The sequence below is a fragment of the Grammomys surdaster genome, unplaced genomic scaffold (assembly GCF_004785775.1).
Source record: "Grammomys surdaster isolate TR1022 unplaced genomic scaffold, NIH_TR_1.0 313, whole genome shotgun sequence".
In the NCBI taxonomy this organism is placed as follows: domain Eukaryota; kingdom Metazoa; phylum Chordata; class Mammalia; order Rodentia; family Muridae; genus Grammomys; species Grammomys surdaster.
The window spans coordinates 6,195,272-6,220,774 of record NW_021604732.1 but is presented as its reverse complement, the minus strand read 5'-3'; the positions used below and the strand labels follow the sequence as shown (position 1 = coordinate 6,220,774).

Genomic DNA, 25,503 nt, shown 5'->3' with positions numbered 1-25,503 from the left:
AGTAAAAAGCAGATTCTATGTTAAAACACATAGATGGTAGAAAGTCATATAACAGATAGCAGTATGCTTGGAAGCAACAAATCATTCCATTTTTAAAGAGAAGGGTATTCAAACAAATTCAATAAGTTGTTCAAAGAAACACTATATTTGTCAAAACTAGAAATAGCTTCGATCACTGTTTGACTCTAAAGCCTTATCCTTCATACTTTAACTCGATTTAGGAAAGAGAAATAACTTGGTGCACTGTCTGGGATATGAAATAAAACAGGTAAAGCCATACTGGAGATTTTCATGAGTAGAAGTTAATGTACCTATTGAGTTTGAAAGGCTAAACTGTAGGGATGGCTGATAGTTTTAAGAATATATTGAATCTTTCCACGCCTCACTAGTACCACTAAGTAAGGATTGATTTGCAGATCCTTCTTAAGTTTCAGAGTGCCTAAACCCAATCTTTATAACTGATGAAGAAATGAGATGAACCACAAGGTCATGGTTGTCCCTTTTTTGAAAACTAAGTAGATTTGCCTTGGAATAGAAAGTGGATCCACTGTGAGGTTCCCAGGACAGGCCAGCAGTGACTGAGAAGAAAACAAAGGGAAATCATCAAAACAGGCATGAGAGCCTACTAAGCTCTATCCAGAAGGAAAACAGATTATACTGTAAGAGGAGATGTTCCAAATAATATGAATTAAAGGGCATTCATATTCAAGTTTTGAATGAAGTCTGACTCCTTATGTAGGTTTTAGCTTGCCTGTTTATGGAGAGAGCCGCAGACATCTCAGGCACGGAAGATGCTGGTGCTCTGACGGGCCTTTTTTTCTGGCGATCGTGCTGTTTGTTTGATGCCCAGGCTTCTGGGCTTTCTCCCAGAATAAATGAGTTGCTTGGCTCAATTTCATCCTTTGTAGTGTTTTTGAAAATTCTGGAAAAAAAAAAAGTGTGCCATCATTCAGTGACAACCTTGTTTAATTACAGAAAGCTATTTCATCCTTGCAGCATTTCATGTTCTGTGGGCATGGGTAGAATGAAGTGTAAAATATGCATGGACAAATTCACAATCGACCATTTCTATGTTTGCTGGCTGAAAACACTTGCTGGAGGGATTTGATGCCATATCACAGGGGATGTCAATAGTAGATAATGTGGTATGTAGCAGAGTGTTAGGGGGAGTTGAATACATACAACATTTGCTACAATCCACGTCCTTAATACAGAGGTCATGATATCTTCATGTTTCATGGGCTTGTGATTCCTCATTTGTTTTCACACTGATGAAAATAAACGAGAGAGAGAGAGAGAGAGAGAGAGAGAGAGAGAGAGAGAGAGAGAGAGAGAGAGAAATGGGGACACTAGACTCTTTAACTCTTCAGGACAGCACCATGTGCACAAACAGATGGCGAAGTGTGTCACAGGGCTGGAGGGAAACACCAAGATCAGAAAAGACGAGTGAAATGAACAGGGAATACAAAAGCACAAGACAGCAGAATGAGTGTCAGATGTTGAGCATTCTTTACCTTACGACCCAAGTCAGGAGCATTAAGTAGCTACTGTCCATGGGGCCGATGCTGCTCCAGGACCATGATGCTATGTGTATGATGCAGGCATTTTGCCCAGTACTAGGAATGCACACTTTTCTTCATCTTTCTGTGCCAATGAGGAGAGATTACTGGTGCTGTTATCTTCAAGTCTGTATGGCAGATAACACAGTAGGATTATGATGTGGTTACTGACAAGCAGAATAGTAGTTTTATGTAAAAGTCAACCCAAGATTCTCACTGTAAATATGCTTCCCAAATTTGTCAAAATGTGAACTTTTGCTCATGGTATTTTACATGTTTTTTTCTTCCATGCAATCATTTTATCTTTCATCATTGATTTAATTCATAATGAATGGATATCTTTTATGTGCTACATACTGTATAAATTGTTTTGTGGACTTTTACTTGTAGGGGTAAATATTTTTATGCTGGAGGAAAAGGAACACAGAAAATTTAAGTAATGCTCTTAAAGTCACTGGTAGAACTCAATACTGAACCTATGTCTGATGTACAACAAAGTAGAGCAACTACTTCATATTTTCTTTTTTACCCTTATTCTGTAAAACTTTGACTTATTATAATGGGCAAATAGTAATTTTTTTATATTTGAAGATACATTTCTTCAATGAATACCTTGTTGCTATATATCCATGTTACAAAAGTAAGTATGACTTAAAATTCAAGGCGTTGTTTTGTATTTAAGAAGTGTACTCGTTTGTTGGTCTAATTCAGAAGATTGCCATTCCATGGTTTCTGTACCCCGAGAGCATATGGGATAATAAGATTGGGAACTTAATGTCTGCTATCACTATAAAATGTATATTTAAGAATGTGAGCCAGTAGGTATCTGAAAAATTATTTGTTTTTAATCCTAAATTGTGTTAGTGTACCACAATTTCATTATCTCTTTTTCAGTTGATGGATATATAGGATGTTTCCATTTTCTGACTATTGAAGTTGAGCAGAAATGAACATGTAATAACAAATATGTCTGTTGTAAGAATAATCATCATTTAAACATATGTCCAAGAGTTTCATAGTTGGATCATAATGATAAATACAATTTTGAGATTTTTGAGGGACCCCCCATACTGATTTTCACAGTGATTGTGCAGTTTTCACTCCTATCTACAGTGAGTAAATGTTCCCATTTCTCCACACAAAGACCAGAATCTCCTATAATTAGTATCTCTGATCTTGGCCATTCTGACTTGGGTAAAATGAATTCTCAAAGTAGTTCTAATTTAAATTTCTCTGATGAATAATGGTGTTGACCTTTCTAAAAATAGTTAGCAATTTATGTTTCAATAATATAGAGAGAAATGAAGCATATTATCAATGACTATTATTGATATATAATAAATATAAAAATTATGTTATTAATAGTATATTAATAATAATCATAACAAAAATAACAGCCATCGATCAGCAAGGGAGATGGGTAAATACAAGGGGTTAGAGAGAGGACCATGGGAAGATTTGAGAGAATATGGAAGAAGGCACAAGTTAATTATATTTTAGTTTAAAAATATATTAAACAGACTAAAATAAATTTTCCTTTTTCCCTTCCCTTTCTTCTATTTTCCATATCTTCTCCTGCCATTTCTTCTCTTCCTTCTTAATCCCTTTTTCCTCCTCCTTTGCCTTCTCTCATTCTTCTTCCTTCCTCTTCATGACAGTGCTATGTTTTTTTCCTAGTTGCCAGAATATATGTGAACATCATAGGAGCTAGAAAAGGAGAAAACTTAGAACTCAAACTGCTAGAAGAAAGCACTCACTAATGATTACACCTTCAGAGTATCTGTCATGAGTATTAGACAGGAATTTCTCCAGACTCTTATATGCATTGCTTTTCACAGAAGCCTTTGATTATTTTTGCTACTGTATAATTTTCTTCCTCCAGTTAATATTATATGACAAGTAAGCTTCCGTTTACCCTTTTCTGCAATACCATTTTTACGAGTGCGTGGTCTGCATTATTTTTGTATATATGTATATATGTGTGTGTGTGTGTGTGTGTGTGTGTGTGTGTGTGTATTGCCAACCTTTTTCCTTGGGATACTTATGTGGGTTTTAGCATTTTAATGTTTTAATGCAGTCAATATTATCTTTTGTGGTGATTTTTCCATTTGTATCTGTAATTTCTGAATTTAATAGCATTTCTAAAATGTGTACATTTTTGTAGGGCTGAAACACTTGACACAGACTGTAACACTGAACTAAATTCCCTCAGATCCATTGCTTTTAAGAAGAGAGAAGACTATCTCAAGACATTAATAAATACTATTACAAGACATTAATGAGTATGAACATTCACGAGTGTTTGACATGGGCTTGGGGATTAGCAGTAGACTATTAGGCTAAGATACACACAGCTGATATTTAAGTTTCTACAACAGACTAAGCTTGTGCAGTGTCATGAGGGTACATTTAAAGGCTCTTGCTGTCTATCCATCTCTGTAACATGTCACTTTATTTATGAGTAAACTGACTTCTGACCTTGGTGGCCTGCGGATTACCCCAGAGAAGCCACATAGAGAGAGCTCTGTATGGCTCTGAATTTATTGACCTGATCACCTGGTATCTAAGTTTCCTTTCCTATCGCTGTGATGAAGCACTCTGATATAAGCAACTTAAGGAAGGAAAGATTTATTTGGCTCATAAACCTGTGTTACAGGCCAGCCACCAGTGTGGGAAGGGAAAGTCAGCAGAAAATGAAGTTGCAAGTCATGGTACATCCATAGTCAGGGGCAGAGAGCAATGACTCAATGCACACTCGTGCACGGGAGTGCTCAACTCACTTTTCCATTCTTATACAGTTGAGAATGCACTTCCACCCACAGTATACACACCATCTCACTTCTCCACATAGATGTTCATAGGCTAACCTAGTCCAAATAGCCCCTCACTGGGACTCCCTTTACAAGTGATTCTAGACTGTGTCGAGCTGACCATTAAAACTAACCACTACTAGTGCTGGAGACTTTGCTCAGGAGTTAAGAGATTATTACTCTTTCAGAGGACCTGGGTTTGATTCCTAACACCCACGTGGTAACTTACAAGTGTATTAACACCAGTTTCAGTTTCAGGGGATTCTCAACATCTTTTAAACTCTTAGGCCTCCAAGGAGCACACACACACACACACACACACACACACACACACACACACACACATATATATATATATATATATTTGCATATATATGTATATATACATATGCAAAGCACTTATACACATAATGTAATAAAAATAAATGCAAAACTATTTAAAAGAATGAATTCTCATAACAGATTTCTAGTTCTTCCTATTGAGCCTCTTTTTATCTCTTCTGGTCAACATCTCATCTGTCTTTGTATATCAACTCCATAGAATAAAGAAGTATACAGAAGTCTCTGCTAAGTAGTTAGCATGATGTTCGTGTGCGTGTGTGTTTTGGGGCAATACTGGGATAGGTCCACATAATGAAAGACACAGAGATATTTAACTGAGGTAGAGATTTCAAATATAGAGGAAAGAGACTCATATTGAGGGAGCAGTGTGCATGCCAACAAAAATGAAGGAGGAAAAGTGACCTTCCTTTGGCTGAATTATAGACAGTGAGAGTGAACTATGAGAGATGTGGCAAGTTAGAGCTGAAGAAGAGTGTGTTCTGAACAATATTTAGGTGTTTAACATTAATCATTGCAGCAAGGGAAATTGTTATGAACTTTAATCAGAGAAATACATGATCAAATTTGCATTTACCATTTCTTCTATGACTTAGAAAACATTTACAGCCTTGTGATTCTTAGGGCATAAATACAAATAGCATTTATCATTGCCTTGACATTTTCTGAAGTGTTAGTTTCAAACTGTTAGTTGATGAATGAAAATATTGTAAGGATTTGATGGGGTAATATTTTTTTTCAGTTCATTAGCTGAATTTAGCCCTGAGACTACCCAAAGAAATCTTATTGTGCTTGTTGCCTTAATCCATAAGAAATTTTCTTAATATTTTGGAAATATTATGAATATTTGGAAATTTAGAAATATTTAGATTTAGAAAAAATTATGGATATATATCCAGAGAAAATATGTCCATGGATATTTCTCTGGCACAAATGTTATGAGATAACCAATTTCTGATTGGGTTGAAGACCCAGTCCATGAGAGGAAATACATACCCTGTATTATACATCTCAACTAAAACATATGGCTTTGGAATTCACTGAACAGTACTGTATCAAATTGCCCTCTAAATATGTACCACTATACCTACTATAAAGTGTTGGAACTTAGTTCTCATGGAGAAACTTTCTAACGCAGTGGTTAAAGAGAATATATGTCTATTGAACTCTCAGTTGTAAATGTTAAATAAATCACATTCCTTCTACAAAAGGGTTAGGGTAGGGAGCATCACATAAAGAAAATAGAAAGATTGTAAAAGCCACAGGTTGGTAAGAACTGAGACAAAAAGCATTATCTGTACAAGATGGGACTTATGTTCTTGTGAAATCCCAGTAGCTATGGTTACCTGCACAAGACCAATTAACAGTCTATAATAAATAAAGAAGTGGCTCACCAGCCTCTACACCTCTCTGAGGAACTCTTAACAGTTGGTGGCTGTTACATGAGGAGACTTGGTTTTCTTTAGGGGTGCAATCTCTAGTTTGGATAATTTGATAGTACTCTAGTGGATGACCCTCTACTCCTGTATATAGGCAGCACATATGGATTCAGTGAGTTATAAAAAAAAGAAGAAGGTATAAAGTTAGGAAGCACGGTCACTATGGAGGAGTTAAGTGAAGAGTGGGACTCAATAACATCAAAATACGTTTATTCGTATATGAAATTCAGAAGAAATTAATTAAAATTTTACTTTAAAATTATAGACAATAGATAGATAAATAAATAATAGAGGGTGATGAAGATAGATAGATGATAGATAGATAGATAGATAGATAGATAGATAGATAGATAGATAGATAGATAGATACCTACCTATCTTACAGACTTTACCTTAAGGGGAATAAGAGACCATTTATTCTGAATTAGGTACAAGTGGCTAGATTTGGGGTACCCCAAAATAATACATCTCAATGGACTTGCATGAACTTTCATGGTAACAGAATAAAAGAAAGTCTCAAATCCAGGCATTTAAAACACATCAGGGAGGGGCTGAAGAGATGGCTCAGTGGTTAAGAGCACTGACTGCTCTTCTAGAGATCCTGAGTTCAATTCTCAGCAACCACATGGTGACTCACAATCATCTGTAACAGGATCTGATGCCCTCTTCTGGTGTGTCTGAAGACAAGTACAGTGTATGTGTGTATAGAGATAGATAGAGATAGAGATGATAGAGATAGAGATAGATAGAGATAGAGATGATAGAGATAGAGATAGAGATAATCTTTTAAAAAATACATCAGTGAGTACGTTGGGTAGATGGTAACAACAAAGAATAAGCAACACTGCACCATTTTTTAATGTTATTTGATGAAATTATTCACTATTGTGCAAGTGAAATCTAATATTCTGTTAAATTGATGAATTCCGACAATACTAATTTGTTAGTTTAAAGGACATTAGGTTAGATACAGAAGTGAGAAAGAATTTCTGGCAAGGAGACTAAAGAGATCTCAAGATTATTTGGCCCTTTTTCTATAGTATTTTCACAATCAACATTATGAAGCTTTAGCTAGTAAATTAGTCTTCAGAATTTTTATGTAGGTGCTCCTTTTCCCCTAAAATTTTAGTTCAGGGGAGGGTACGTTGGCTGAGATAGTCTGGTAATGGTTTTATGATAATACTTAGTCATTTTGCCTTTAGAGACACTTCCATATATATTAAAAAAGCTTTAATTGTTTTTCCCATGAAATACAACTATTTCATTTAAAACTTTACAGATTTACCCGTGGTACTTCTGCTTAAGCATATACAAAGACAAATGATTGTGTATTAAATATGCTTTTGAATATGATATTCACATTGATTCATCTTTCAGGGTGTAGGCAGTTATTAAATAATAAATAGTCTTTGAATTAAATTTAACAAAGTAGAAGGAATGCTTAGTTGAAAAATAATAAGAAATTGATAGTAATTAGAGAAAACATTAGCAGAAATTTTATTGTTTCCTAGTGTAATAGGTGATATATATCAAAGAATTATTAAAAATCACAAACAAATTAATAAAAGTAGTTTGACTAAATCACTTTGAATACTATACTCTCATTTCTTTTCTTTTTTTTTTTTTTTATTTTTGAGACAGGGTTTCTCTGGCTGTCCTCGAACTCACTCTGTAGACCAGGCTGGCCTCAAACTCAGAAATCCGCCTGCCTCTGCCTCCCAAGTGCTGGGATTAAAGGCGTGTGCTACCACTGCCCGGCTATACTCTCATTTCTTAATGCGTGGATTTGTGCTGTTTTATTGTAATTTTGACAAAATATCTGAGGCAGTTCACTTAAAAGGTAGAAAGGTTTATTGAGTCTCTTTGTTAACAGTCTCCAAGTTGGCCTGGGGAATCTAGCTCTCTACTGCCTGAGGCCTACATTCTAGAAATCTGAGATTTCCTGAAGACATTTTTATTTTCTGTATAATACAATGTTCCAATAATTCATAGACTTATTTATTTGACTAAAATGTAATGATGTAATATAAATCATATTCATCTTATTCTAAATTTCTAGTATGTGGCTGTGAACAATTGCAATTACAATGGCAATATACTCTAGTTTTAATTTCTTTTAACTTTTAAAGTAATTTTCTGGAGTTTTAAAGGTTATCACAATGCAGAGTGACCACTTTCTTCTCCCACCTGTCTGCCACCCATGTCCACCCTCCCCAAGGCCCACAAACACCTTTCTTATGTTCATTTCTTTTCATTTTATTTTGTGCTTCCAGGTTTTACCTGTTTCAGAAAACTGAGTGTGGTTTAGAGCTATCTGATGAGTGGAATCTGGTGAGCTCAGCAATATGTACACAAGTCCAGCAAATGAATTCCCTTCTCCAAGAGTTTATCAATAACCAGTAGTTCAGGATAAATGCAGGGCATCATGAAACTCTCCTTCTCCCTTATCTGATGTTGAGAAGGATGGTTTTCTGTCATCCCACTACAAGTAAATACAGTGAGTTGATGACTACAGTGTTATATTTGGTCTAGAGAATTGCATTGTTCAGGTATTTTTCCTATTGTCCATCTCTTAGGCATTCCATAATCCTTCTTCCTCAATGGAACATTGGGCCTTAGAGAGAGTAGTGTAACTTAGCTGTTTCAAAATTACTACTTATTCTCTGCATCTTGGGTGGCCGTAAGTCTCTGAATTCACTGCTACATACTTTGTAAACTGTTATTATTGTTGTTGTTTTTATATTTTATTTACTCCATGCTTATTTAAGACCATAATAAAATACAATTAAAGATTTGAGGACATTTTATCAGTATAAATAAGGTTGTATTGAAAATTCATAGACATTCTGGCTCTTGCTTCACACTGCCCACAATGTCCAGCATGTATGCTTTACCTCTAAAAAGATTAGATTTGTCATTGGTCACATCCAGCTGATTGCCAATTAGGGTTAACCACGTAGACTTTCAGGGGCTTATTTTCCTCAAGTATAAAATTACAGACTATTTTAAGTACTACTTAGCATCAGCCTTCGGAACTGATCCAATTTATGTAAGTTATTTTCTTTGATCAACATAACACCTTTAAACATTATACTATGTTCTTTTCTGTTGTAATTGATTCTTGGTAATGTTACCGATAAAGACAATGTGCTGAGATCATATCTGCCTATCCATTACCCTGCAACTCCTCCCAGGTCTTCCCACATCTTCACAACTTCATGTCTTTCTGTTTTAATTTAAGATCCACTGACACTTAATAGTGCTTTCCGTACAGACAACCCTGTAGCATAGTCAATCAACAATTGGCTACATCACTGAAGAAAACTGATTTATTTCCCCTTTCCCCAAGATCTATTAGAAAGCAATCAACCTTAGCTAGAATGAGGGAGGGGGCTTTTCTTTTTAATCCTGAAGTGTTGATTGACTTGGTCCTGTGCAGGTCTTATATGACCAGTTACAGCTGCTGTGAGTTCTTGAGTGCAATGGTCATTTTCTGTTCAGAAGACATTCATTTGCAGCCTTACTTTTCCTAACTTTTTTCTACATTAATGCCTGAGCCTCGATGGAAGATATGTGCCATACATGTCCTGTTTAGGGCTAAGTACTACAAAGACACTTATTCCTTGAAATGTGAACCTCTGTATGGACCACTAGCCACTGCATAAATGAGTTTCTGTGATGAACATGAAGGCTGCACCAATCTATGAATAGATGATAATTAGAAGGGAGATTGATGCCCCCTTTAGTCCCCTTTACAAAATAATAGTAATATGGCCTATGACTTCCCTAGCAAAGATTCTTGTGCAGGCATGAACATCTTTCCTCCTTTTGGGTAGGCCTTATAGCCTGTCGAAAAGCTGTGGCTCTCCCTACAAAAGAATGTTTCAATTTTAAAGTTTCTATTGCTTATTCATTTCTAGGAAGTAAAATATAACTACTAGGAACATTGAGCTCTGTGTGTTATTTAGAAATAGTTTCAAAATGCGGTGGTCTTAATATCATCTATCACTCTATATTCTTTTATCAGTATCTCCTATTGTTGGTATTTCCCTCAGGGATTATAAGCATTAGGTAATTACTACTCTATCCTTTTCTCAATTAGAGGCAATCTGAACCCCTTTGGGTGGAAGCTGGGGAACAGCAGGGAGGCTACAGAGAAAACAAGCCTAAAACCAGTTGTATCACAGTAATACAATGCATCTTCACCATTTACAAATAATTAATTCAGAAACAATGACTCATTCGGATCATTGTAGTGTTCTACCTTAAATATCTTAACTAATCAGAGATTCCAGCAAGAACAGTGTTGTAGACATGAAATATTGAATCTAGGTCTTTGAGAATACCCCTAAACTAGCATTTGTCACAAGTGTGTTTCCTTAGTTCTTGGAGTCATTAAGCATGTATTGAAATACTTTGATATTTAAAAGCTATATTAAACCTTTAGAGAGGCAGCTATATTGACAAACCTCAGTAGACCCTGCCCATTTTCTTCAGATAAAATTCAGTTAAAATCAAATTAGCAAATATATGCTGCCACTTCAAATAATTTACTCATTTCCTTCACTCTTCAGTTGTTAAAAATTAACAGGTAGAGAGAGAGAGCCTGTCAACATGAACCAGAAAATATAGATCATCCTTGCACATGAGTTGTTCCCCATCCCATCATCTTGACAAATGAGCCTATTCTGTACACATCATCTCCAGGAAAAGAAGCCTGCTTATCCACCCTGGAGAGCCATCTCATCATTTACAGTTCTACTGTCAGCAGAGGCATCTTTCTCTTTAACCTAAATCCTCAGCACCCTTCATGGTAAAATTTATGTGTAAACTTTTCTGTTTGGTCTACAGTAGATCATGTGAACAGCTAATCATTGCTCCAATGAGCCCTCCCCATGAATGGAGGCAGGTATCATCCATCTGTCTTCCCTGTCTCCAGGAAGACCCACAGAGCTTCTCCTGCCACATGGATCCATGATTTTTCAGGTTTTAATATTCAGTCACACTTCACAGAATCGTGAAATCAACTATCTTTTCTTCTCTTTTGAAAGAGAGAGAAAAGAGTCAGAATTGCAGCAAACACAGAGGCAGGATGAAGAGTGTGGACAGATGAATCAGGGCAATTGTTCATTAACAATGTCAGTCTTCATTTCCTCCCAAGCCTCTTCTCATGCCACAATGGGGTGAAATAAACTTGACTCATGACTTTTCTATTCTAATATCATCTGTTTTAGCTCTCCCTTCTTCTTGGGATAAAATATGGAAATTTCCCCACTGTGTCTTTTTCGTAGTGTTTTAAAATATTTTGGGAGACTTTATATTACAATTTCAGAACATAAATATGTTAGTCAACATAATTTTTGTTTTTTCTTTTTTCTTGGGGGGGGGTCATTTTCTGAGATTATAATTACCCAATTTTCTCTTTCTTTCTCCCTTCAAACCCTACCATATATCCATTTTTGCTCTCTTTCAAACTATGGCCTTTTATCATTAATTATTACATAATTAATTATTAATTATACATCCATTAATTTATATATATATATATATATTCCAAAGTACAACATGCTCAGCATGCATAACATTGCCTATATGTGTTTTTTTTCAGACCTGACCATTTATTACTGGATAACCAATTTGTTTGATCTTCTCAGAAAGACTGTTTCTCCTGTTCCCAGCGTGCTTTTTTTGTCATTGTTGTTGTTGTTGTTTTTAATTTGCCTGCAGTTGTTTTGTAGCCTTGAGTTCTCCTGGGGTTACCTGCTCTACGTAGGCATATCTATTGTTGTCCTAGTTCTGCTCATATTTAGCCAATCACAGTGAGACTTTATGGCTCTGTTTTTTTTTTTTTTTTTTACATTATGAGGACACACAGTCTCACAGCAAACTCCTTTATTTTCTGATTTCTGAAATCGCACTCTTTGGCCCAAGATGGTTTGTAATTATTCACTGTGCAGCCCAACCTGGCTTTAAGCACACAGTAATCATCCTTTCTCCACCATCCATGTCTTAGAAGTACTGATACTTGATTATTTCTTTTTAATCTCTGTTTGTGACCCTTTTCTGTTTCTTTGAAATGCTTCCTAACATTGAGCTCCACTTTTCTTTTTTGCACGCTTCATCTTATCTTGCCTTAATTAATCACGTAGGTAAGTTTATTGCAAATCCAGTCATCATTTGAATACATGGCCACTTATTTTCTTTTTTTCTTATTTTTAAACACTCTCTTATTAGACATGTTTTTGAAGAGACTGGAATTTTTCCGTACTGAAACAGCATATGTTGTTGTTTTCCCTTGTCAGAAGCTGTAAGTGGCTTACTTAATGCACACCCTTACACTCCTCAGTTCAAGCCTCCTACCTTTCTAAGTAGATGAACATTTTGAAGAAACTATTTCTACAAATCAGAAGCAAATGTCCTTACTGCTTTGTGGAGTGGTTCTATCCTGCAAGATGATGAAGTATTTGGGAATGCAGGACCATTTTTCATACCATTTTTTTTCCATTGGATGTTCAAGGTCACACAGCGAGAGGCATTCATGATCGAACTTAAGAAATAGTTCCAACTCTTCAGAAGTTCCATTTTCTGTTATCTTATCCTGCACTTCTGGATATGAGAGGTTTGCTAGTGTCTCATGCACCAAACTCCATATTATCACTAGTGGTGTAGAGATTATTATTACTTTCATGCCTCTTTAAACTCATCTCAGATCACTTACTTTATACAAAATGCTCCTGGAATCTACAAAAACAAAATTTCTCTCCTAATATGTGAAGATTGCTTAGCAGGAACTTGTGTATCAGAGGCTGCCCTTGAATTTCTTACTTAAGCAAGGATGATTTTGCTTTTGGTATCCTCCTGTCTGTTTCTTGGGTGCTGAAATTATAGGGGACACCACAATATCTGGTGTACAAACTTCTGGTCTAGTACATGCTGGGCAAGCATTTCAAAAAAAGAAACTACATTCTATTTTTATATTATTTGTATACGAAAGTATATATTATATCTGAGTAAGTAATGATAAAAATCTCAATTTACCTTTGCCTTCACTATCTCTTACCCTGGATCAAAATGACAGTTTGTCAAGAAATTAATGGCATCCTATTGTTTTCCATGAAGAAAATGTAGTCTGTGTTCTAAGCATAAACAGTGTATCACTATAACATCTTGATGGGCTTTAGAGCTCAGTGTAATTGATTATTTTATATATTTACATTCAAACGTTCTCCCCCTTCCCAGTTTCCCCTCTACAAACCCTTCCCATCTCCCCTTCCCTTTGCCTCTAAGAAAGTACTCCCCCACCCACCCACCTATTTCTACCTCACCCTTCTAGCATCCCCATTCGATGGGGCAGCAAACATCTACAGGACCAAGAACCTCCCTTCCCACTGATGCCAGATAATGCAATCCTCTGCTACATATGTAATTGGAGCCATGCACCCTCCAATGTATATACTCTTTGGTTGGTGGTTTAGTCCCTGGGAGCTCTGAGCTGTCCAGTTAGTTGATGTTGTTCTGTCTATAGGGTTTCAATCCCCTTTAGCTCCTTCAGTTCTTCCCATAACTCTTCCATTGGGTTCTCTGGGCTCAATCCAAAGGTTGGCTTTGAGTTTTTGCAACATTTTAGGTGCTGGCAGAGCCTCTCAGAGGACAGCCCTGTTGGACTCCTGTCTTAAAGCAGTTCTTGGCATCAGCAATAGTGTCTAGTTTTGGTGTCTGGGGATGGGATGGATCCCAAGGTGGGGTGGTCTCTGGACAGCCTTTCCTTCAGTCTCTGCTCCAATTTTTGTCCCTGCATTTCCTTTAGACAGGAACAACTCTATGTTAAAATTTTTGAGATGTGTTTGTGAATCCTTCACTCAATTGCAGGCCATGTCTATCTACTAGGGGTGGTCTCTTTGTGTTCTATCTCCCTTCTGTTGGGTATTTAGGCTAGTGTCATCCCCATTGGGTCCTGGCAGCCTCTCACATCCCTGGTGTCTGGGACTTTCCAGTGTTGTTTCTCCACACCTCACTGCTATGAATTTCTATCCATTCTACTATAGTGTTTTTTTTCACTTATCTGGCAACAGATAAAGACATTTTACATAGATAATGGCAGAGACCAACATGCAAGGGAGGGATAGCTCTATGAAAATAGATTTCGTATTCTGTCAAGAATCTCTATGAACAAGAAAAATGACACTTCCTAAACAAAACTGCAAAGTACAGGAAGAAATAATTTACAGTTAAAGAAATTCAAACTGATGTTAAATATAGGAAGAAAATCTGATAATCACAGCTTTACAAAGGCAAAATAGTTTCCTTTCAGAAAGCTTGAATTTCAAGTCCCTGGAGATTCATTAGAATAATAGTTATAGAGATCATAAAGAAAGGACTCGTTCATCTAAAGGACATTTGCATGGATGACACTCAACCCCCCCCTTTTGCTTTAAAAATCCATAATTAATTGATATTTTCCCGTTAATATTGTTAACGACATGAAGCCTATTGAAGTGCACACACCACAGTTTTGATGCATAAGCAAATGTCCTCACTTAAAAAAAAATACAATTTATTCAGATAGAATGAATTCAGCTTAGAGTCAGGAATAGTACTGTCCTAGGCCCAAGCAGATAGAGAAAAATGTCATTTACTGGAGGAGAAATGATGCCTATTCATTGTAGAAACAAGGAATTTACAAAATATAAGAAAATAATAATCAGCTATATCTTCATTGCTTTTAAAATTAGATTTCTTGGGACAGGGTTTCATGTAGTCCAAAGGGGTCTGGAATGGTAACAATCAACTATATCGTCATTGCTGTTTAAATTAGATTTCTTGTGATCAGTTTTCATGTAGCCCAAACAGATCTGGAACTCAGTATGTAGCAGCAGTTGGCTTTGTACTTCTGTTCTTCCTGTCTCCACTTCCCCATGATGAGAATAACATGTGTATGACCAAACTTAGTTTTATGCAATGCTGTGGAAAGAATTCAGAGATCTGTGTTTGCTAAGCAGGTACTCTATCAACTTATCAACATCCTATGCTTTTTAATGATATTTTTAACTACTTCAATATGCATTGATATACCTTCTTTATTATTCTTATCAATTATTTTATTCATTTACATTTCAAACGATATCCCCCTTCCTGGTCACTCCTCCAGAAACCCTCCATCACATCCTCCCTTTCCCCTCTCCCCTTTACCTCTATGAGGGTGCTCCTCCACCCAATCACATACTCCTGCTTCACCACGCTACCATCTCCCTACATTGGGACATCAAGCCTCCACAGAACCAACAGCCTCCCCTCCCATTGATGTCAAATAAGGCCATCCTCTGCTACATCTGTATCTGGGGCCATGATTCCCTCCATGTATACTTTTTGCTTGGTGGTTTAGTGTCTGGGAGCTCTGGGTGGTCCAGTTAGTTGGTATTGTTCTTCCTATGGGGTTGCAATCTCCTTCACCTCCTTCAGTCCTTTCCTTAGCTCTTCCACTGGGGTCCCCTGGCTCAGTCCGGTGGTTGGCTATAAGTATCTGCATCTGTATTTACAAGTGCTGGTAGAACCTCTCAAGGAACAGTCATACCAGGCTCCTATTGACAAACGCTTCTTAGCATCAGCAATAGTGTGGGGCTTTGGTGTCTGCAGATGGGATGGATCCCTAGGAGAGGTCCCTTGACCTTTCCTTTAGTCTCTGTTCCACACACAAACTTACACAGCCTGTACTGCTTCTTTAATTGATTACTGTTCATGTATCAAAAAAAAATTCTTGTGTTTTCCATTCTTCTTAAGAGTATTTTAACACATCATGTGTCTATCCCAAAGCCATCTCAACATTCACATATGTGTGCATGTGTATACACATATACACAAAAGCCTCTCTGTCTTGCCAAGTCACAAAGTTTGTTCAACATCTCTGCATATCAGTGTGATTATACACTAATTCACTAAAATGCATTTTCAGGAGCCCAGGTAAGTATAGTAGGTTTTGTTTGTACAGTCAAACAATCCTTCAGAAACTTTATACTCATTTGTAGTCCAATCCACAGCATACATGAATGCATCTATTTCTACCCAGAGTCTAGATATCAGTTTCTCAATTTTTGTGCTGATTATGTAAACAATAATAACTGTGCCTTTGATACACATGTGTGGTTACTACTGGTATTGAGCATTCCTCCCACAGATTTATTACTATTTTATCTAAAACCTAGAAATAGTAAAATGCACCACACAGATAAAACTATTTTGCTGTTGAGGTCATGTGGCACAAATCCCTACGATGGTAGCATGTATGGATTTTTTGGGGGGGAACCAAAAATGAATTGCCAGTATGCTGTACCTGATACCTCATTATAGTTGTATATGTAGTACATGGGAACTACATATGATGATATGAAAACAGTGGATCACTTAGAATTTTTGGCCTTATGAATGTAGCAAGATTCTAAAGAGTATGAGAGAGTGAAGGGATGCAGAAAATGAACCAAAGGTGTTTTTTTTTTCTGTTTTGTCATGTTTGTGTGTCATAGTCTATGAGTGCATAGTAGGCTGTGAGAGACTGGTCAAAGGCCACTTCAGTCCTACCACAGATAATCTTGCATGTTTTCTGGGAGAGCAGCCATGCTGGGATTGCTGCCATCCTGCATAGAATACAATTTGAAGTCTTCTTTTTTTTTTTTTTCAAACCCTCATCTAGAATTTTTGCACAGTTATGATCCCAAATGAAGACCTCTCAGGAACAGCTTCTCAGGAACCTAGCCTTAGTTACATTAGACAATGCCTGAATCTAGGGGGAGAAAGAAACACTGCAAATAAACACTCAGAATCCTAATACTGATAGATAGCCTTAAATGAGGCAGGAGTGGATGGGTGGGTGGGGGCATACCCCTTAGGGGCAAAGAGGTGTGGGATGTGGTGGGAGGTCCCTGGAAGGGAGACCGGAAAGGGGGTAACATTTGAAATGTAAACAAATAAAATGATTAATAAATTTTAAAAAGAAAGAAAGAAAATAAACACAAGAGGTAAGCAGGAGAGAGAAAGGAGCACCATGTTAGCTGTGCAGTGGAAAAGGGCATCTCATCTTGGAAAGGCTATGATGAACAGATACCAGAAAGACAGGTAGAAGGAAAGGGATATCCATTATCTTACCTCCAAATTCTCAAAACAGAGAACTCCAGAAAGGAACTGTTCTAATTTTTGACAGCATAACTGTTAGTGCCTCTGATTTTAAATACATTTCTATAATGTATTCTATAAGTCAAGAACCCAACAGGAAACAGATGGTACACCGAAAGTGGGATAATTTGAGGAGGCAATAAAAGGACTATTTACAAAGAGATTTAAAAAAAATTCCTCTGTAACTACACAGGATCAGCACATTGCCATAAGCTCCCTAGGATTCACTTTTTCTAAAGAGGAGGGAAGACATGAAGGGCCATGGGTCCAGCAGACTAGCATCCCTGGATTTTTATCTTTCCTCTGGTATCAGTTTCATGTCCTGCTCTCCATTCCTTGTGCCAGACAGCCAAGCTTAGAATAGACTGAGAAGTCCAACCAGACTAGTTTTCAAGAAGACAAAATTAGGGTTAGAGGGTACAATCAGAGAGGCAAAAAGAAGGCTCCCACCTGTGTAGTTTGTGTTTTAAGCTATACTTGGAAGGGACCAGAAAGAAGTGAAGAAGTGAAGAGACGCAGCTGTAGTTGGAGGTTAGTTTGTTCTAGGCAAGTCTTCACACATCTGTTAGCTATTTAAAAAATATAAATAAGCTGGCTGTGGTGGCCCAAAACTTTTAGCACTCCAGAGGTAAAGAGAGCTGGCTGTGGCTTTGTGGACAGTCTGGTCTACTTAACAATTTCTAGACTACCTAGGATTGCATAGGAATACACTGTCTATCAATCAATCAATCAACCAATCAATCAGGGAAGGAAGAAATTGATGAATTGTTCTGAAATGGTAGATTTCGGATGTGTTATGCCCCCCCCAAAAAAACCAGTTGATTATTTAATGGATATAACATCAAAAGCACCCAGTATATTGAATCATTTTAAATTGTGAATAAAGTTCAATTTTAAAGTAATTCAGAGTTCCAATGCTTATTGTATGAACTCTCTTTTTAAAGAAATCAGAGTTCCATTAGATCTCTTACTGTGATATAAAAACAGATTTTGGTTAAATGATGATGAAATTATGAGATGCTTACTTGTCCTTGTACCTCATAATTCTCTTGATGTAAATTTTAGAAAGAAAAAATAAGACTGAGACAAATATCGGATTTGTAAGAGAGACCACAAAGACGGTAGTATAGGGAAGGTGGGGAAAACAGACAGAGATCAGAAGGCGAATAAAAACCTAGGTTGGGACATTTATATTAATATTTGTGAAGAAGGGGTGTTATGTCCTCACAAAATGAGACCTTGCTAGAGACTTCGTTGCACTGCAGAAGCAGGCTATTTATTTAGGGAAATTTCTTAAATAATAGTGTCTGCATTTGTGGCAGAGACCTGGGTAGCCCTTTAATGGTCACAGTATCTTTGCAGAGCATAAGATTACAGAAAATGAAAGAGTCGCAGAAGGCCAAACATCTGCAGAAGAACACAAATAGCTCTAATCTGAAATGCATGATTTATCAAATGGGAACATGATTGCCAGCAATCTTACTTTTTCGGGTGATTACAAAGTTTAGCATAGTTGTGCATGTGACTCTATAAGAGGACTTCAAAGGAGCTTTTAAAAACAATTACGCAAGAGTCTTGGAGGTTTTAATGTAAGCACAAGGCCTTTGGAGAGGCTAGCAAGGCACAAAAAAACTGGGGAGGAGCTGAGGAGGACCTTCAATCAGAGAAGAGAGAGTATTAACAGGGACTCCTTAGGGAGAGGCTTGTATTTACTTGTCTGGGGTGGGCTGATCTACATAATTGAGTAAAACAGGATAAACATCTGGGAAATGCAACATTTGCATGTGTGGGTAAAACAGAATTACACCATCTCAAGGTCATACCATGAAAGTATGAATACAGAACGAGTAAACTCATTCTGAATGTACGTAACAGACTTCTGGAGAACCAATACCATACTGTCAAGGTTATCTATCAAGTTAGTTAGATCATTCTTAAATATGTGGACTGTTAAGTCAAATTCCTCCCACGAAAAAATTCCTCTTCTCCCATTCACAGTGTGACTCTGAAAACATACTCCTCAACTTGTATCTGTTATGTGAGGATAATAATTAGGCTTAAATGAGAAAAAATGTTTCCATAGTATTAATGTATCTATAAGTTATTAGTAACTGATAGATTAATATTGTGTGGTTTTTTACATTAGAATTCCACTTAAGAAATTATCCACCTCCTTTATCTATATTCTTTTTAATCAACAAAGTGTAAGAGCTGATTGCATATGAATTAGTGTGAAAGATTAATTTTGTTTCCCAACAAAAGTGGCCATAAGATGCAGAATGATGTCAAATATGGTAGCACTCTACAAAAGCCACTTTTAAGGAACTTTTAAGGAAAGACAAGTCCTTTGGAACATTTTATAATTTGGGTTAATATCATAATACTTAAATTTAGAATTTTGTTGTGTTGAAATTTAGTTTGTATGAAAACCTCAAAACTTGATACATATTTGGGTAATTGACCTCATTAAAGATTTTATTTTTAGCCTCTCTGTCTCTCTCTCTCTGTCTCTCTCTGTCTCTCTCTCTGTCTCTCTCTCTGTCTCTCTCTCTGTCTCTCTCTCTGTCTCTCTCTCTGTCTCTCTGTCTCTCTGTCTCTCTCTCTCTCTCTCTCTCTCTCTCTCTCTCTCTCTCTCTCTTTCTTTCTGTGTGTGTATGTGTGTGCCTGTGTGTCTCTGTGTGTTTGTGTATGTTTATGCCCATAAGTGCAAAGCCTACAGAAGCCAAAAGAGGGCATTGGAACCCTGGATCTAAAGCCACAGACAGTTGTGAGCTACTCGACATGCCTGCTAGGAACTAACTCTGGTCCTTGGCAAGATCAGCCTGCATATTTAACTTCTGAACCATCTCTCCATCTCCCTGAATTAAAATTATTCATTTTCCTGTGGGTATTTTGGCTATCAAAACCAGAAGATCTTCTTTTCCTCTTGCAATTATAATTGGTTGTAGTTTTGAGTAAATGTATTAGTTGACCAAACAAAACCACAGCATGCATTAGAACACTGGGTACAAAACATAGTTCAAGATAGCACATTTGATATTTTAAGCAAACAATGATATGGATAAAAACAAATTTTCTTGATGAATAAGTATAACATCATCTATTAAAGAATTCAGAGTTATGTTAAAGTCACTTAATTCATGTGTTTACCATCTCTGTTTGAAACCTCACCCAGATTCTCATAGGCTGTATATACGTGATCATGATTTAAACTTCCAAATCATCTCCTAAAGAGTCTAATGCCAGGTGTAAGATTGCTCACAAATACTGTGATTCCAAGTGTTTCGTCTTGAATCTGGAAAAGCAATATTTCCTTTTGCTTAGCAATCATCTTTAGCTAGACTCATGTTTTGATTGATATTTGTGCACTCTAAAACTACAAAAATGTAGAGAATAGCTTTGATAGAAAATGTTGGGTTAGCCTTTGTATTTCTTGATTTATGAATGCCATTAGTGACTCCTTAAGCAGTGCTAGATATTTGGTTTAGGATTTTTCTCTTTATGCTAATATTCATGATACAAGGCATTATAGAGTAATAATAGCTAGTGAGTAAGTAGAGAAAAGTTTATCCACAATCTCTTGCTCCAAATAAAATATAGGCATTTCTAAGTAAAACTTTCATTCATGAACAGAGTTCAACTCTGTTGAAAGTGTTACCAATTAGACTATTGGAGGCTCTCCACTCATAAGGAAGGTGCATTCTGAAGGGGAACTGACTGGTTTGACTAAATACTAAGACTGTCTCCATATTGTTAAGTCTTAAAAGTAAGCTAGTCTGCATAATACTATTTATGTAGACTTTCAAGCTTGGTGTTAGATAACCAACAGGTGTGCTTTTACCCTGGGAAAATTTGTTCTTTCTTCTCACTATTTCTTAGCTGTCTGTAGTCCTTTGTGTAGGGTTGAAGCCTCAAGGTTTCTTTTTTTTTTTTTTTTTGTCCAATTTGGCATGTCTATCAGTGTCAACTTTGTTCCACTCATGCTTTGAGAGTCATGTTGATGAGAATTTATGGATGTAGCTTCTGATATTAATTACTAGGAGACACAATCTCACAGAAAATTCTCTTATCTTCTGCATCTTGCTATCTTTAACAAGGGCATTTGCTATCTTTAACAAGGGCATTTATATAACTGATTGTAAGCCTCTGTTCAAAGAAATCTAGTAAAACTATTCGGTGATTTAAGGCTCACTAATAGTGCTAAGAATATTCCTTAGAGCTGAAGCTGTATCTTTTGCATTGCTGTGGAACTTCAGCCCTATTACAAATAAAACAGGCATAGATGCTTGCCACTGGCCTTTTCTGAATGAGATTCAGTACAGGGCACTTTCTTCCCTAAAATGATTTTAATTATTTAATTTATGTAAGAGTTCTAGGATGAAATATATTTGGCCCTTAGTAAGCATCACCTCAAAATTCCTAATTTGTCAATTAGTGCTTACATTGGATTGTACTTCTCTGTTTTGTTTGGTGATTTATTATTATTATTTTAATTGTGGGTTAGTGGCCATGTGTCAGGAACATGTCTTTTAAATACAAATTAAGACAAAATATGTGATTTCTGAATCCTGTGGGCACTTGGGAAATATCTAGGTTTATGATATATACACATATATGTAGCAATGTTATATATTTACATGGTGTTACTATTATATTCATAGTTGTGACTATGCCTTACTGAGAATGGACACACGTGGGCATTTACATTTCTTCATTTGGGCAAGCAAGTACTTTTTTACTTTTCAATGAAGTGTGGTAAAATGAGTTGTCTTGATATCTACTCATTGTAGACCAATACAAAAGTTGCAAAGCACTGTTGAAGTTACATAGCCCTTCCATTTGCAATCCCACAGACAACTTGGTTGGCAAGTATTTCCAGTAGGCATAGAATGCCAGTAAATTATCAGAGGGGCGACTAGTCTTTCTAGACATTATCAAGATTTAAAATGGATAGTTTTAGTCCCAGAGTTTTGAATTTACTACAATAGAAGACCCAAACTGTAAACATTAAATATTAAATATCCATAGGATCTACTAGATTTCTGAGTTATAATGTTAAAAAATAAGTAAAATAAAACAAACAAATAATAGATAGTATGAATATTATAAGAAAAATACTTTTCTTGTTTTCGTCTTTGCTGTTCCTGCTGTTCTTGTTTGGCAATACCTTGTGTACCCCAATCTGTCCTCAAACTTACTATAGTTGATCTTAAACTTCTGATTCTCCAGCTACAAGTCCTGTTTTATATGGTACTTGGGATTGAACTCAGGGCTTCATACACCCTAGGTGAACATACTACTAACAGGGTCACAGTGTCAGTCACCCCTCCTTTCACTTTAATTTTAGAACATGAAGAAAATACATTCCTTCTGTAAGAGCATCAGTGGATTTGTTTGTCTTAGTGTATACAGTATAGTTCATGATTATTAATTGCTATACATATGTATCCGCCGAGTTGTGAACTACAAGATGTAGCATTAATTGTAAACTTCACCTCAATTACGCAGATGGCTTTTAGTACTTGTTTCTCTCACTTTTTTGAATTTAGAGTTATGTCCCTCTAACAGTCTTGTCTTTTATATTGGTTTATCAGACTAAGTAAGTAATTTCTCCTAGTGTCAGGGTAGAGGAATCCATTCAACCATTTTACACAGCAGCATTGGGGTATGGTGTGTCTACCATTTCCTAAATTTCATTTCCTTTTGTCATCTGTAGGTTAGAGGCAATTCAGAGTGTATCAATCAATAAAGTCACACAGAATTTTAAGAGGAAACAGTGGGCCAAGGAAGAAAAAATCCATCCAACTACCATGTTATGAGAATATTAAATGTGAATATTCATTTAAATGTAATTTGTAGAATTTAAGTACAACATAAATCTCACTGAAAGCCTAAACAGTGAAATTGATAAAATAGCTTGAAAATGATGTTCTTCATGTAATTTAAATTGATTAAATTCCATTTATTGTTCAACCTACAAAAGGAACATCTCTAACCTAAGACACAGTACCATTTTCAGTCAAAACAGAAATAAAGCAATAAAATACTCTTCCAAATGCAAAGACTTATAATGAGCAAATCCAACTGCTTGCCTTATTATAAATTAATGTTTTTTTCTCATTCAGTGGATATTTATTGAATGCTTTTGCACTGAATTGAACAGAGTCTATGGCCATAAGCAGCTTAAATTGTATTGAAAAAAATACCAGAGTCTTCTGAGAAAATAATTAGCAAGCTAATTCCAGATTGTGGTAATTGCTTGAAGGCAGTGAACAGAAAGCTAAGATGGAGCATAAGTTAAGACAGTCACACTGGATAGGCTGCTCAGGAGGAACTTTTCTGAGGGGAAAGGATTTGAGTGACAGAAAAGGGGATGGGAACAGGGGGAATGCATGTTACAGACATAGAGAACGAAGGTGTAGGTGGAAAGGCATTGTGAGAAAACACAATAGGAGAGGCTAGTGGGAAAGAAGAAAAACATAATGCATGAGTCTGCCAAAGTCAGAGTTTGAGTTCTCTTAGAATAGCCAGTATATTTTTAACAGATGAGATGTACTTTATGTTTTTGTGTGGATGACAGAATCAGGGACACAGATGGAAAGGTCTGAGGCCAAGCTCCTGCACTAACTTGTAGGAGAACCAATGGGGACAGACTCAGGAGAAAGTGGGATAGTAGACAATTGAGGCAGAGTGATCTGCAGGACTCACTAAATGAAGGAAGAAATCAGCTAGAAACCTGCTCTGGGAAGCATTTTGTACTAAAGTAAACTCAAATTAAGAAACATCATTATGAATAACCAATTACATATTCCCAGTCTACATCTCAGGTTGTCAGATTCACCCAAGTATATTCCCAGAATGAGGCTACGTGAATTCTTGGTTTGGTTCCACACAATATAGGTGTAGCTTGGAAAGTATAGTCTAGACCATTTCCTCCAGAATAGAGCTCTCTCTCATTTTTCCATTTCTAGCAGAGCTCTGAGCTTCTCACAATTGAGCAAAAGTAGGTTGGTCAAATCTAAAAATATGAACTTCCATTCTTCGTTCTTTTTCTGAGTAGCCAAGAGAACATCAGAATACTTAGGACAAAATGATCGGGCATAGATAGGCCAATGTGGGCTGTATGTCAATGACACACTGTACTGTGTGATTTTTAAGCATGAAAAATGACGGATCCAAAGTAAACTTGGTAGAAGATTAGACTTTAACGTCTCGAAAAAGGATGGAGTAAAGCAAATGTGAGAATCATTGGAATGTTTTGTCACCACCCCTGGTCACCTGAACTACAACTAAAGGAACCTCACCCCAGAGATATTCTGGAGACTTGAAAGAATTGCCTTTGAAACACATCTAGGTGATTTCTGTTCAAGTCATTAGTAACCCATTGGATACTTATATAATCCACTCCCTTCAGAAGCCAGAAGAAGATTGTGAGGGAAAATGGTTTCCAAAAGATGATCACTCCCTTTGTGTATGCTTAGGCCAGGATTCAGTCTCTAAGAGAGCTATTTTTTTTGTTTCTTGTTTTTGTTTTTGTTTTTTCTCTTCTGCACTTTGCTATAAGCACTAAACACTCACACTGTCATTTCTCTTCTAGAATCACAACTACGGCTGCCTGTATGATGGACCTAAGGCGGTATCCATTGGATGAACAAAACTGCACGTTGGAGATTGAAAGCTGTAAGTGTCTGTGGATCCAGCTGGGCTGGATTCTGTTTTGAGGCTCACCTTAGCCACAGGCCTGCTAAGCAGGATCTTGCCTCAATCAATGGTCTTGGCAAAATTGCAAGAGGTGTGTTTGAAATTTGTTCCAGGCAAACATTGACAGTTTCTCCCCACCTTGATGCTGCCACCTTCTTACTTCAATCTCTCAACCCTGGGGAAAATATCTAGTGAAAAGTGTGATTTGTCAATAAAAACAGTACTAATACCCTGGAAGGAAATCATAGGCTGTTCAGGTACTTAATTTGGTATGAAATTGGTGCAAAGGGTTAAGATAAACCTGAGGGAAAAAATGTGAAGGTGACAGCATGTGATAAAATGTCCCAGTTGTCCTTGAAACTCATAAATGTTATGAGTTATAGTTGATATGTGAACGTGGAATGTGGCCATGAAGACTGACTGCATTAGGAAGGTCAGACTGTAGATTTTGTTTGCTTGTTTTTGTTTTGAAGCAGGATTGTCAGTGTTGGA

The 25,503-nt window shown here is 36.7% G+C and overlaps 1 protein-coding gene across 5 annotated transcripts in view; it reads left to right on the top strand.

Annotated features, from left to right (window-relative positions):
- Gabrb2 (gamma-aminobutyric acid type A receptor beta2 subunit) overlaps window positions 1-25,503 on the top strand; it is a 205,166-nt gene that overhangs the window by 78,225 nt on the left and 101,438 nt on the right. For all 5 annotated transcript variants that reach the window (XM_028777633.1, XM_028777631.1, XM_028777630.1 and 2 more), the window contains one exon: window positions 24,908-24,990. In XM_028777633.1, the coding sequence (XP_028633466.1) occupies window positions 24,908-24,990 (83 nt within the window). The remainder of the gene's footprint in view (window positions 1-24,907; window positions 24,991-25,503) is intronic.